A 15,848-nucleotide genomic window follows, 5' to 3' on the forward strand; every position below is an offset into this window, starting at 1 on the left:
ACAAGGGGCCTGATCCCATAACCCTGGAATCATGACCTGAGCTGAAATCAAGAGTTGGAATGAGCCACCCAGGCACCCCCAGGGTAATCTCTTACAACAAATTTGGGGCTCAAACTATTCTAGGGCTAGAAAGCAATTGGGGCAAAATCAAGACCCAAGGAAGATGTGCAAAATGGCACATGTCCCTCAGGCAGTTAGTCTCAGAATATAATCTGAAATCTGTTCTGTGGTTTCCTCATTAAGTAGTCATTTCATTATAGCACCTATAGCTATAAATATAAACATACTTTTAAACAATATCCACATATTTTTAACCATTGTTGTTGTTTATTCTCTGCTGACACCTAGCCTTCACGTTAGTCCTGATCAAGCATATTGGGAGTGGGAAGAGTTAATAAAAAAGATTTGCATTTATTTTAGGTTGACTGAATTATCATAATCATTATCAGTTAAACTTAATACATCGTACTTTATACATTACTTAATAAATGTAATGGAGACATGGGTTCCTGAGATCCAATATTTCAAAACAGAAGTAAACATGCCTATTAATTGACTCAAGCTGGTAAGCAGTTCCTCTATTTATTTTAATTAGGTAAGTAATAATATACACTGTAACAAATTAAATGCAGAAGTGTATACAATTGAGCCTGCCCAGTCTCTCTCCAATCCCACATACCTATCAAACATATGCACATATATATAGATTTTTCCTGTTTTATATATGTGTGTTATTTATTATTACTGCTGTTGTTTGCTTCCTTTTTAAAGAAATACGATCAATCCTATTGCACACATTACCCAACTTGTTTTTGCACTGAACATAGCATGGATGTCTTTCTATATGAATACCTGTAGATCCAGCCCATTCTTATGAATAAGTTGTTGTTTCAATGAGTATTGTGGTTTCAATGAGTTGTTACTCATTCTTATGAATAAGTTGTTGTTTCAATGAGTTGTTTCAATGAGTACTCAAATAATGAGTATTTGTTGTTTCAAAATATTCTTATTTTAAAAACCTAAAGGACCAATGTTTTTATTTATTTTTGTTACAATGGATTTCTAGAGAGGATGAGCATATTTAAATCAGATTAACAATTTATAGTGATACCAGCAGCGTATGCGCATCCTACCTTACCTTTGTCCATCACTAGATGTTACTATCATCTAGATGTTACTGTTTCTGCCAATCTGCGTTCAAGAAATGGTATCGCTTAAATTTTGTTTGCATGTTGCTCTCTTCATCTTTAGTAATTTTCATTTACTCATCTGAGACTTGACATTTTTCTATTGGGTAGTCTCTTAATTTTTTTTAAATGTTTACATCTAGCATTTAAGTCAAAGCACAAAGAAGTTAGGAAAGTTAGTCTATTTTGCTCAGTTCCATATCCCCACAACTGAAGGCAGTGTACATGTATTTAATAAAGGTGTATTGAATTAAAAAATATGGAATATTAATCTTTTTTAAAATATATTAAGAATGTTTTCTCCTGGCTTATCAATTTGTTTATGTAGTCTCTAGCTACATGAAGGTTTTATTGTTGATGATGATGCTTTAATGAAACAAATATATCTTCTTTTTCTTTATAGTTTCAGGGTTTTCCCCTTTAGAGGAAGGAAGTTGGACATTTTCCCATCCTGATGTATTAAAAGTATTCATCAAATATTTTAGAGTGATTTTTTTTTTTTTTTTTTTTTTACTGTTTGAATCTACAACTGGAATTTTTTATGGGAGGAGGAAGAATACCCTTTTTTCAATGAATTGAAATAGTAAATTACCTTACAGAGTATCTTCCTTGATTCTGTTCTGAATCAAGATCTGAACTCTTTTTTATCCCACTGTGCTACTTGTGTTTTCCTGTGCTATACTATACCACAGGAAATTACAATTAATTAATTACAATTAATTAATTGTGATTACAATCAATTAATACTAAGTTTAAATTTCTGGTAGGTCAAGGTCACCTACAGTCTTTTTTTTTTCCAAAAAAAATTTTTTGAACATACTTTTACTATTCTGTATGAGCTTTTCATTCAACGCATTTTCCACCGAGAAAAAAACAATTCATTATGATAACACTTTTACTGACTCTGTGGACAGCTGGTTTTCATTATGCACTAGAAATTTGCTAATAAGACATATTTATCAAAAATAAATTATAAAAAGAACTTTTAATTTATGTTGCTTTTTAATGGCATTTATCATTATGGATTATATTTACTTAATCCATGAAATGCTTTAGAATTCTAAAACCTAGTGAGAACCATGATTTCTGTTCCCACTTATTTCCAAAACTAATAATGTTGCTATTTCGTTACTCTGTAAAAAAAAGAATTAAGTTCTCCGTAAAACAAGTTACAATTCTCAGTCACACTTAGAAGGAAAATAACCTACATCAACAAAGAACAAGGCAGAGCTTCAGAATGTGATTTTGTTCTACAACATATTACATTTGAAGAGATAATCTTTATAGCAAAGGGGATAAAACAGATTTCTTTGTGATTAAAAGACTTTTTTTGTTTTACTTATTTATCCCTTAAACTAGGGATCTGAAATAAGGAATCAAACAATTGTTTTTGCTTCACATCATGAGCCAAACTACAAAATACAGCACTGAGTGTTGAAATGTGCTTCCTGTTCTTTTCTCTAGGATAGTTATTCTATTTCCTTCCTTCTTAGTACCAAAAATATTGTGATAATGGTGCTACAATGATATAGCACCTGGGAGCAGAGACAACCAAACTCTAGATCTAGTTGTACTTGCCGCGTACTAACAAGACAGGCCTAATCGAGTCAGTTCACCCCTTTAGGTCTCAACAGAATGGCGGGACTGGACTAGACAATCATTCACATCCATTCTAGTTCTCAGATTCAATGACAGCTGTGTTTTAAAGTTTAACAGTTGCTTCAAATGCTATAAATAACTCAGAATTAAGTTCAAAGAAAGAATCCATAGATAATAGGAGTTTTTAAAAAGCTATTTTCTTTCTCCTCATTATTTCTATTAAACTGATCAACTATGGTTGCCCCTTAAACAACGGGTTTGAAATACGTGGGTCCACTTATACACATTTTGGTCTATATATACAGTACAGTACTGTAAACGTATCTTCTCTTCCTTATGACTTTCTTAATAACTTTTTTCTCTAGCTCATTTTAAGAATGCAGTATATAATACATAAACATACAAAATACAGTAAAACCCGGATTACAAGTAACTTGCTCTGCAGGTGTTCCACAAGATGAGCAAACATTTCTAATAAATTTAAACAAGAGGTGTCTTGCAATATGAGTTGCACGTGACACCAAACATCATATGATCACAACTGACCCAATGGTTCTTCTCTTTCTCTCTCTCTCTCTCTCTCTCTCTCTCTCTCTCTCTGTGGGATTGTGGGTGATCATCTCCCGTGCTAGGACACTCGGTCTCAGGCCATGGTGATTAGCAGAAATCAATGATTTTTTAGAACGCTGGAAGGTGCCCACAACTGGCACCAGTGTATTTTTTGTCACTTCAAAGCACCTATGGACGGTCCTTTGCTTTTCCATACAAGAGTAAGCTTAGGAATGCTTTGCTTCATTCTAGGTCAGGCTGCCTGCAGATACAGACCCTATCCTCTGCTGCCTTATTGCCAGTCTCATTAAATACAGTATGTGACAAGAGCTTATTAATACTGGACTGTAGTCAACATCGATGTGAGTGTATACAATGGCCCCTATGCAGAAAAAAAATTCCATTGAGCCAATAGATAGCAGTGATTCCATTAATGACAGTGAAAGTCATCCTACACCATAACCCTCCTCTCTCGTCCCCCTCACACCAGCCAGGAAGGTTTTCAAAGGTAAGTGCATGTTCATTTGTTTATTTTTCTTTATATTTTGTATTTTCTTTGTTATTTTGTATTATATTACAGGATTGTCATCATTTTCATATGAATATTTTTGGGTTGTGGAACAAATCATCTGAGTTTCCATTATTTCTTATGGGGCAATTCGCTTTGATATAAAGTGCTTTGGATTACAAGCAGGTTTCCGGAACAAATTATGCTCGCAAACCAAGGTTTTATTGTATGTGTTTATTGACTATGTTACTGGTAAGACTTCTGGTGAATAGTAAGCTGTTAGTACTTAAGTTTTAGGTGAGTCAAAAGTTACACACAGATTTTCTTTTTTTTAAATGTTTATTTTATTTTGGGGGTACAGGGGAGAGAGGGAGCAGAGAATCTGAAATGGGTTCTGTGCTGACAGCAGAGTCCAATGTAAGGTTCGAACTCAGGAACCATGAGATCATGACCTAAGCCAAAGTCAGATGCTTCTGACTGAGCCAGCAAACACCCCCAATTTTCAAATGCACATGGGTGGGCACTCCTAACCCCCATACTGTTTAAGGGTAAACTGTATTTGTATGTGGGTTACAAAAGTGAAAGCTATTTCAAAGAAGATGAGTAAGTTGCTAATCAACTTCCACATTCATCATGTAATGACTTAGAATCTGTCATCTGATTTTTGGCATAAAAAATTCACCAAATCCATAAAACGTTATTTTCAGATAAGACTTTGATGCTTTAGAAAATGAAGCTGTACATGGTTTGAAAAAGTACAGCAAGGCATGAAAGGAGGAAGTAATGGTCTGCTCTTGGAATGCCAACAGATTTTCCCAAGCTTTTCCTGAAGATTGGGTTGAGGGTGATGCTGGGAGAAGGGGGAAATGGTAAGTGGGGAGAGGGAGATGGAAAGGGGAGCTGGGATAAATAAGTAAAGAGAGGACTGGTCACAAACTTCATGATTTACCTGGTAAGAGGTGTAAGACACAAGTGAATTATGCTTGGGGAAACATACATTTTATAATGAGGGAGAAAGATGACTGAGATTACTGATAAATCAGAAAGTCTCACTTTTTAAAAAAAAATTGCTAATGTTTTTTGGGCTTTCAAAATCTTAGTTTAGGATCAAGGATCTCAAACAGAATAAAGGTGACAAATGAACTGACTACCTGGGAAATTCTGATAAAATTGAGGTGCGTTCATTAATGATTAGTGTAATTTTCTGCTTAACTTGATCAGGCTTGGCTAAACTTGACCTGTATATCACTCCTTGGGGGATGACAGCCTCTGGAGGACAAAGAACACATTCCTTTATAAATTCCTTTGATAATATTTTAATGTGACTCAGAATGAAGCGGTGTCTTGTTACATAGGTACTCTGCATCCAAGAAAAGTAGTGATTCATACAATTCAGTGAGATTAAAAACAGTTCCAATTCTGATGTAACTTGTTTTAGTCTAAAGCAGGAAGGATGAAAACTAGTTACTCCAAGATCCTGAGCCTCTCTGTTTCCCTTGCGTAACTACTGTGAATAAACTGGGGGAAGAGGGATGTGACTTTTCCCTCCACAAAGGACAGTAAACTTTTTCAAAGTTCCTGATGAAGCACAATCTATATCTCATCCCTAAAGATGGACCTACTAATAGCCCCGACCCCAGATGGTTTCAAATGGTAGAAGCAATTGTGAAGTGGAAGCAGATATGAAAACACGATTTTTTTAAACCCTTATTTGTTCTCTGTCAGCACCATCCACACCTCTAAGAGGCTAGCCCAATGGAAATTCTAAATTTATATTTGCTGAATTTTTTTTTAATGAATGAATCATTATGAATGCCTGTAACAAACAGATTGTTTGCAAGGATGAGTGCAATAATTCCTCCCGTGCTGTTCCTACCTTTTCCTGGATATCCGTTAGGTGGCAGAGAACAATGAAACGAATTCCCAAGTTAGACGTGGCCAGAAGTGGTAACAGACCAAGGAGCGATGTCCTTCCTGCCAAATTATCAGCAGGCTTTCATACAAAGCTTCTAAAAACCTGCCAGTGACATTGACAAATTGTCACCACTTAACTCCATTACAGTAATCCTCTGAAACGCAAAGCACTAAAATTACTTGCTCCAGGTCACAAAGAAATCAACTACACCTAAGAGCCCTGAACACCAAAGTTCTTCTCCCAGAAGAAAAGACAGCACCCGGGACCATCAGGGGCTGCAAAGTCCCTTTCACATCCATTCGGGTCAACCGCTGATTTAGGTCGGTGCTGCCAGAACCAGAAACGCTGGGAGCCAGAAAAGTGGCTAAGACCCACCACCATCCCGGGGGCACCGTTAGAAAGAACCCCAAGTGTCACCACACGAGACACTCAAGACGGAGACACGCCCTGCCTGGATTGCGGCAAAGGGTGAGTGTTAGAAAGGGTGGGTGGCCGTGAGGTTACGGTCTAGGTGGGTCCTTCCTCTCCCGGCAGCAGGCGTTCGATTCCAGAGGACAAAGGGGGTGGGGGGTAGGATCACCCTAGTGTTTCGGATGCTTTATATCGGAAGGCGTCACTTACTGCCGAGAACCAGGCCGACGTCTGGGGACGAAGCTGCACGCACCCCAACGACGTGCTGAGCTCCAGACCCGGTAAGCCTTTCCTAGCGCACCCTCCGGAAAACGGCCGGTTTTCCGGTGGGGCCCGTCCGCACCAGCCGAAATATGTCCCGCCTCCAAACCCGGGCCCCGCCAGCCCTGTAGAGGGGAGGATTGACCAGTACGCGGCCGGCGGCTGCGCCCAGCCCCGGCATGGTCACTCACCAGCTTGGTGGCCCGGTACGGGCCGGGCCCCACGATGCGGTGCTCCATAGCTGGTAAGCAGTGGCGGCGCCGGCCGCCCCTGCGCGGATCCCTGCAGGCTGGCGGCGCAGCAGTTTGAATCGCGAGCCTAAGCGCTACAGACGCTGATTGGGCGACACGGAGACACGTGACGGGAACTGAGGGGCGGGGGCGGGGCCCCGCCTGGTAGGCGACTGGTGGCTGCGTTGGCGTCTCTTGTGAGCTCAGACCCGCTGGGGACCGAGTCGGCTGTACTTCCTTATCCCACCCGGCGCACGCCAGGATGTGCACCTCAGACAACGGCATACATACGCTTTCTTTGGTAGAGGGTCAATAAAGAGTGTATAATTCGGTGATGGAAATCGTGGACTGTGAACAAATCCGAGTCAGCATTCCATATGTACAGTGAACCTGCAGGTGCTACTAGTAGGATTGGGAGAAGTGGGCAGTGAAATGAAGCGAGTGGACGGCATCTACAAGTGGAGGGACACTGAAACACTGGATAAGGTCACCTGGCCCCAAAGAGTGTCGACAGCCCCTAGAAGCAGTAAAGAGCTGGAAACAGGGATGACTGCGTGGCTCAATAGGTTAAGGATCCAACTCTTGGTTTCAGCTCAGGTACTGATCCCAGGATGGTGGAATTGAGCCCCGCATCAGGCTTGTGCTGAGCGTGGAGCCTGCTTAAGATTTTCTTTCTCTCTCCCTCTGCCCCTCTCCCCCACTGGCTCTCTCTCTAAAATAAATAAAATGAGGGAAAAGGAGGGTGGGGGGGAGAGGGGAGGCACGGGGATGGCTCAGTCAGGTAAGCGTGGGACTCTTGATCTGAACTCGTTGATTTGGGCTCCAGTCAGAATCCCGGGGTCATGGAATAGAGCGCCATGTCCTGCTCTGCGCTAACAGCTAAGCCTGTTGGGAATTCTCTCTGCCTCTCTCTGTGCTTACCCCACTCCTGCTCTCGCTCTCTCTCTCTTTCTCGCAAAATAAATAAACTTTTTTTTAATGAAAAAAAAGAGCAGGAAGAGTGCCAATTCATCTATTTTTTCTTTTGATAGTCTATCCCTTGAATTTGAATTCTATATTTTATATCAGCCTAAAAATTTCTGTCTTTTGCCAGAGGGCTGTTTTTCCGCTCAGAATTTTCCCCCTATGAAGTGCTGGTCTGATTTGCTATTGTTAAAGGAAAAATGAGGTCACCACTCTATACCTACAACTGGAGTTTAAAATTCAAATATGAAAAAAAAAAAAAAGTTCATATCTGGTCACCTCAGTGAGTACCCGGGATAAGATCAAACCCCCACTTTCATGACAGCCCTCCTCCATTTGCTCCTTTAGATATATAGTTAGCTGCATTTTAGAAAGCCCAGAAAAATTCAGAGATGACTTATATGTATTACTTTTATATTCAGAAAAAACAATACAGATAATATAAAGGTAATTTTTGCTTCCACTGAGTGAATCCTTATCAGAAAGGATTCCAATGAGGCACAAGAGAAAGAAGAAATGTAACTTCAGAACCTTATCCATCCGGGACTTGTCACCAGCCACTGGGGTTGTAAACTGCGATCTGATACAAAATGTCATTCCCTGCCTCCTGAGCATTTTCCCAAGAGTCCATCATGAGCCATACACAAGATAATTACCTTTACTGGAAAAACATATTTCAAAATCATCTACATATCAGAGGCCACAGTCTTTGTGACTGGAGTTTAAATTGGGCTGCTGATAATCTACCGGTCTTTCAGCATCACATAAAAACAATTGGGAAACTGCTGTACATACTCTTCTCTGGCACGTTTAAGTGTGACACCATCAAGATCCTGTAGAAACTTTGACTCAGCCTCAGAACATCTTTATAAGGTACAGTGAGTATTGGCAATTTCACCATCACCAGCTAACTTATCACTGGCGTTAGGAAATTCCAGGCTGTGGAGCAAAAAGCAACATAGGCACCAAGTGTATTTAATGTGGGTTTGGAAATTGTGTTTCTCAATCACTGAGTAGGGAGTGGTTGGGAGCAAGTCCTTCACTGCCCAGAGGGTTCCTGACTGCAGCATTCATTCCTCCTGCTGCCTGAAAGGTCTCACGGCAGGTTGGATGGGTCGTTTTGAAAGAACTCCTCTGCTGAAACCCAAGTCACTCACTGCTTATATTAGACTTGAGCCATTTGGATTATGCTGTAACCCCATTCAGTCGTGTTCCTTGGCATTTAAGCTATCAAGACAGTCCATTTGCTGAGGTTCTTAAAAGTTGCAAAATCCGTGACTTGATTTCCATACTTATTAGTCTGTACTGTCATCACTCTACTGGGAAATGTTCCCCCAGAAATTGTATCAATACTATTCACTAATAAGGGCATCATATTCTTTGGGGATATGGGTGGCAAAGAAAGGATAAAAATATATGGAAAATGTAAAACCATACTATTTCATTGAAACTGTTAAATAATATTTTTATTTCAGCATTTAAAAAATAAATACCACAAAAATAGAGATTTACATTCATTCATTCGCTTATTCAATATGTATGAATTCCCACTATGTGCCAGACACTCTTCCAATCACTGGAATACTTCATGAGAAAAAACAAAGTCCAGAGGCTGACATCCTAGGGTGGGAGGAGACAGCAAGCCAACTATATACATAAAAATACATATACTATATCAAGGGATAACTGAGTGCTGGGAAGGAAAGTAGAAGAAGAAAGAGGAGAGGGTGAGGGGATAAGGATGCTATTTTGGCTCCAGTGGTCAGGGAAGTTCTCTCTGACGAAGTGACAGCTGAGTAAACAATCTGAGTCAAAAGACTAGCTGTCTGGGGGCAGACCTTCTAAGATGATGGAATAATAGCCCGTGTGAAAGCATGATGTGGACACATGCTTGTCCACCCAGGGAACATGGGAAGGAAGCCTGTGTCACTGGAGTGGAATGAGTGAAAGGGAGAGGGGAGGAGATGAGTTTGGACACAGAGAGGAGAGGTCACATTATGGGCCACAAGACTTGGATTTTACTCTGAATTGGTTGAAAATGTATTACAAAGTTTTAAAAGTGTGCCAATATCTCAGTGGGTTCTTTAAAGTATCACTCTCCCCACTGTGTGAGTAATGGACTGGAATGGGGGTAGGTGTGGGGTGGAAGCAGGAAAACCAGTTAGGAAGCTTGCAACACTCTAATAGAAAACAATAAATAAATGTGGCTGATACAGTGCTTGGCACATAGTGCCATTCAACAAACAGTTGCTGAAGGAATAAATGGATGAACAAATTAAAATGAAACTTTGTAAGTTATTTGTCTCTTAAAAATCAATTCATTCTGTCTCTAAGTTGATGTCTTAATTATATTGCATGTACTCTGCAATATAATAGCTAACTTTTATATTTTCAATATAACCTATAAAATTTGCTACTGAACCTACTATTCTGTTTTTTTCTTAGACACAATCCACATCTGATGCCTTGTGTTATAATCTCTCTCTCTCTCTCTCTCTCTCTCTCACACACACACACACACACACCTCCTGCCCCTTCACAATTACATAATTGTGTGCTAAGTTAGCATAATAAAACCTTTGCCAAGGATATAGCTGAATGGATTCTCATATTTGAGTATAAGTTCAGTTTCTTGCACATTAACCATGCCTCTTTGCTGCTATAACTAAGTATGATTCTTTATATCTAGGAAAGCCACTTGATGGCAAAAAATTTTTTAACTAACATTGGTCTGGCTTGCGTAATTTCAAGGAGGAAGATTGTGGAAACAGGGAAGCCATTTAGAAGGTAGTCAAATGAACATAGACATGAAAATCCAAGAGCAGTGGAGTGTTATGAAAACAGTTGTGTAGCCTTGGGCAAGACTCCTGTGTGTCAGTTTCTAATCCAAAAACTGGAAATAAGAGTGGTATCTGCTTCATAGGGCTATTGAAAGACTTACTTAAGGAAATACATGCAGATTTCTGAGAATTCTGCTTCCCTTGTATGGTAGGCAGATTCCAAAATGGTCTCGAACATTCCCAGGCCCAATGTGCCTACTTCACCCATTTTATCAGCACTAACCTAGGTGCTGCTGTAAAGGGAATTTGCCTATGATATCAAATCAGTTGACCTCAGAACATGGAGATTAGCTAGATGAGCCTGACTTAATGACACGAGCCTTTTAAGAGGAGAGTTTTCTCTAAGCTGGTTGCACAAGTCAGAGATTGGAAGTAGAACAGAATTCTGTCACCCTGAATGAACATGGAAGCAGATGTCCTCCCAGAGCCTCCACAAGGGAACCAAGCCTGGCTGATGTCTCGACTTCAGGCTTCTGACACCTGATACGCTGCACAGAGAGCACAGCCACCTCACTCCAGACTTCTGACCTACTGAACATAAGCTAAGAAACGAGTGTGTTTCATTGCTAAATGTATAGTACTCTCTTATTTGACAATAGGTAACTGATACATCTTGTACACACAAGCTCTCAATAAATGTTTGTTCTAGCTACTACACAGCAATAGAGGGGATAGTGGAAATGTCAGTGCTTACTGAACGGTTAGCTATAAGGATGAGGGAGAAGAAAAGGCCACATATGGCTCTAAATGACACCTGGAAGACTGGCAGAAAGACTGTACTGTTGGTCACAATGAAACAGGGTTTGTCTGCATAAGCAAGAAGGAACAAAGAGAAGGGACTTTACTATTCATAAGAACCACCAAAGTAGCTTGTTTAAAATTCAGTTTTATGGATTCTACCCACAGAAGTACCTACAGGTATCTATATTCCATAGGTATTTATGGTTTGACTCTTTACCAGTGACTCCAGAGATCCATGACATGTACAGATTTTTAATTTTGATAAGGCAAAACCTTAAAACTCCCCTTGGAGGTTGGTGTGCAAGAGTATGTCATCCAGATTGTAAGTGAGCCTACGTAACCACCTAGGTAGGAGTAGGTATTCCCTCACTCAATATGACCTTGACATTCTCAACTCTTCATGTTTATGCATGGTATGGGGAACATATCTACTGGTATTTGAGAATTCACCCAAGCCATAAATGTCAAAGGCCAAAAGAAGTTAGGGTTTGGACATGCAGCATTTGACTGACAGTGAAACATCCAAATAGAGATGACTCATGGTTGAAAATATTAAATCAAAAGGGCAGGAGAGACAGAGTTGGGTAAGTTGGAACCCTACAGGTAAATGAGGACTTAGAGGAAGGAAGAATATGGAGAGAAGAAAGGACTTCTCCACTGTCCCATTCAGACCTCTGGGCTTACTACTCTGCCTGACCTGTTTCTTTGGCCCTCAAACCTGCTGCTTCACCCCTGAATCTAGGCTTTTCTGCTCACTCTTGTCACTTCACTTACATCATTTCCCCAGGCTGCCCTGGAGCTTGTCCCCATTCTTGGTTCCCTGTCTATAAGCTTACGCTCTGGACATCTATCATAGACATTCTCTTCCATTTTACTGCCAAAGGCACCAGATTCCAGTTTTAGCCTCACCAGAATTGCAAATCAATACATGTTACCGAACTTTTGACTAGCTCTCAAAGAGACCAATGATAAACTCCAGCTTCAGTAGATCAATTGCCTTGACCATAGCACCTAAGCTCACTTTTAAGAAAAACCTAAAATCTAGGATGACGTCGTCTGCATTTTTAAAAGATTCATCACAGGGGAGCCTGGGTGACTTAGTGGGTTAAGCATCCGACTCTTGCTCTCAGCTCAGGTCTTGATCTCAGGGCGGTGAGTTCAAGCCCCGTGTTGGGCTCCATGCTGGGCATGGAGCCTACTTAGAAAAAATAAATAAAATAAATAAAAAATAAAAAGATTCATCACAAGTGGTCCCTGAAATAGCAAATGTAGTTAATATAGCCAAAAAAGAACTCAATTTTCCAAGGAAAAATAAAAGTAGAGTAGACAGAGAAGGATAATGTGCAGAACTTTGAGAAGACACTACTTTCAGGTCTCACTGCCAGACACTTGTAAGTAGTAGCAGGGGTTGCATCCTGCAAGGTAAGGTATGGAATGGGGTATTTCCTCTTCTGGCAGCAGCAACAGATAATCCTGGTAGCCAGGGCCTGTGGACCACAAACACACACAGGAGCCCAGAGAGTAAGTGGGACAGGGTGAGCATTACTAAGCCGGAGCAGGGATGCAAATGAGATTGTGTGGCAAAAGCTGTTGTCAAACAAGGTCTGTGAACGGGGGTTGGGGCAGGGTGTCTGTACTTGAGCTATCTGGAAGGGCTTACAAAGGCAACAATGGTTATTGTGTTTGCCTACAACATTGCCACTCTTATTTTCTTTCAGGGACAAGGAACTGAAACTGGTTTGGATGTATTTTTTAAAAAATGATTTTAAACATTTGTCCTTACTAATGATGATTATTTTCTGTTTCATAGTTTTCTTTTGTTCATTCCTGACACAGATCCCTTTCTTCCTTCTTTCCTTCCTTTCTTCTCTTCCTTCCTTCTTTCTCTCAACTTTTCACTGGATTGTAACATATATAGACAAAAAACACGCACATTATCTGTAGAGAGTTTGAGGAATTTTCACGAAGTGAACACACCCTGGTAACAAGCACTCCAATCCAGAAACAGAACATGGCCTGAGCAGACATTCTCACACCACCTCCGGTCTCCACCCCCAAGGATAACTGTCACAGGTCTTTTGCTGTGTAAGAAAAAAAAAGAAACAAGAAGGAGTTTATCCCAGACCAAAGAGGGAACAGGAGTCAACTCACAAATTACTAGGAATTTAGTCCATCTATATGGCAACCCAAAAACCAACTATGAATGTGGAGGGAGAAGGGATGAAAGGATTTTATTTAGTGGATAAAACACAGTGGTTTCCAGCTTGACTAGATATATTTTTTTTTTTAAGTTTTTAATCCTTATTTATTTTTGAGAGAGAGAGAAACAGACAGAGAGACAAAGAGAGAGACACAGAGCATGAGTGGGGGGGGAGGGGCAGAAAGAGAGAGAGACACAGAATCCGAAGCAGGCTCTAGGCTCTGAGCTATCAGCACAGAGTCCAATGCAGGACTTGAACTCACAACCGTGAGACCATGACCTGCACCGAAGTCAGATGCCTAACCTACTGAACCGCCCAGGCATCCCTACATATACCATTTTTAGACTTCTCCGTTCATTTAAAATTAAACAGAAACGTTGTAGTCATTCAAACCTGTTTGAATGCATTTTCTTATATAGCTCTCTCTAAAAAATCTCTGATTGGGGTACTCCTGGAATTAACAACAGGACAGTGATTTGATTCCAGCTCCAAGGAGGGAGTAGGCAGAAGAGTATCTACGCAGAGTTCACTAAGAAGTGGCCCCCCCAGGCTGTCCACACACCAGAACACTGAAAACTAATGAAAATACTGATGCCAGACCTGACTCCAGGTCTCCTGAAAGTAACGGCTCTGGGGAGAAGGGACAAGAGAGGAATGACCACAGAAATGTTGTAATCTGACCCCCTCCCACAGGCCAGCTGACAGCTGCTGGTAAGGTTCTGCGGACCCTCCAAGAGGTGTCCTGAGAGCCTGGGCAGCACTCTAGGAGAGAGTGCCTTCCATGTGTTCTAGGCTGACAGCTGACGTTACCAGAAGTAGCATCCTAAAGGAATGTTCAATAAAGGCCATAAGCAATGTCAAGTCAGGTCTCCAAACTGGGCCAGGAAAAATAAAGAACTCAAGGAGATGGGAACAGAGGAGGTACAAGGACATGGGCTTGAGGCAGAGCATGGAGTATAATCACAGAACTGCAGTACAGATAGCTAGAACCCAGTTTGGGCCAGGAGCTTTTAAAGGGAAAAGGACCACAATTCCATCTACTAAGGATTCTTGCCCCCTACCCCTGCTACAAGTAGAACTTGAACCTGGCCACACCTCACTGTTATGACTCCACTGTCAGTTTTCAGGCAATGCAGAGGATGGAAGAATATGGAAGGCGGCAGCCAACAAAATCCGGAATGTGGGAGAGGCTGTAATGAGCAGGTGTTTGCCACTGAAACGAAGGGGGAAAACAGAGGATAGAGGGACAACCCCAAGAGATTTAAGAGACACATGAACTAATTGCAGTGTGTGGACATTATTTGAATTATAATTCAACCAAGTGGAAAAATAATAACTAAAAAATTTTAAAAGAGACAACTGCGAGTTGGAACCACTGAGCAAATACTTGAAGATAATCAGGAATTGCAGTTTAAAATGTTAGGTGTGATCATCGCCATGTAGTTATCTTTTCCAAGCCTCCTTACTCTTCCCGGCAGTGGATATAGAACTTTAGCACGCCTCAGAATCACCTGGAGGACTTGGTGAGCCACAGATTACTGGACCCTCCTCCCAGAGTTTCTGTCCTGTAGGATTGTTTGGCAGTCTGAGAACTTTACATTTCTAACAAGCTGGATGATGGGTACATGAGGGCTCCCTATGACTATTCTGTCTACTGTTGTTATGTTTGCAATTTCTGTTCTTAAAAGTTCTTTTTTAAAGATAAGGGAAAAGAAAAAATACAAAAAGCATTTGACCATATCCAACATCCATTCCTGATTTAAACACACACACACACACACACACACACACACACACACACACACACACACACTTCAACAAACCAGAGAATAAAAGGGAGGTTTCTCAATGCAATAAGAACCCATGAACATCCTACAGCTAACATCATACTTACTGGTAAAAGAGTGAACACTTTGTCCCTAAGATCAGCAGCACGACAAGGATGTCTGCTCTCATCAGTTTCATTCAACATTGTACTGGAGATTCTAACTAGTGTAATGAGGCAAGAAAAAAATAAAAAACATCCAGATTAGAAAGAATTAGCAAAACTGTTTTTATGTGTAGACAATGTGATTGTCTATGCAGAAAATCCTATGAGGTCTACAAAATAGCTACAAAAGTTGTGCAAGCCTTTGGCCAAGGATAGAGACTCCAGCAATGTAGGGACTGCATGGTTATGGGCACAAGGGTTCTAGATTGTGTAAGCTCCCAGGAGCCTTTTTTCCCTTTCTGAGCCTGCATCCTATTACAACTTGAGGACCCCTGGTGGATAGCTTTTCTTCTCTGACTGGTGTTGCCAGCCTTGCCTTAATGCGATTTCCACACAGAGAGACTTCTTTAGGGTAGTGGTTCTCAAGCTTGTCTGTACGTTGAAATCACTTGGGGAGCTTCAAAAACTACTGATGCCTGGGTTCCTCCTCCACAGATTGTGCTGTAATTGTTC

General features: G+C 40.8%; 1 protein-coding gene across 2 annotated transcripts in view; it reads right to left on the reverse strand.

Annotated features, from left to right (window-relative positions):
* Positions 1-6,722, reverse strand: part of DEPDC1B (DEP domain containing 1B) — an 85,692-nt gene extending 78,970 nt beyond the window's left edge. The window contains exons 1-2 of one of the 2 annotated variants that reach the window (XM_042987326.1): positions 6,622-6,706; positions 5,720-5,860 (exon numbers count right to left, since the gene is read on the reverse strand). Coding sequence is in view for 1 of the 2 variants with exons in the window: in XM_042987320.1 (XP_042843254.1) it covers positions 6,622-6,669 (48 nt within the window). In the remaining variant the exon portion in view is untranslated. Of the gene's footprint in view, positions 1-5,719; positions 5,861-6,621 lie in introns of both variants that reach the window. The other variant, XM_042987320.1, reaches the window with a different exon arrangement.
* Between the last annotated feature and the right edge of the window lie 9,126 nt (positions 6,723-15,848).

This window comes from Panthera tigris, chromosome A1 (assembly GCF_018350195.1).
Source record: "Panthera tigris isolate Pti1 chromosome A1, P.tigris_Pti1_mat1.1, whole genome shotgun sequence".
In the NCBI taxonomy this organism is placed as follows: domain Eukaryota; kingdom Metazoa; phylum Chordata; class Mammalia; order Carnivora; family Felidae; genus Panthera; species Panthera tigris.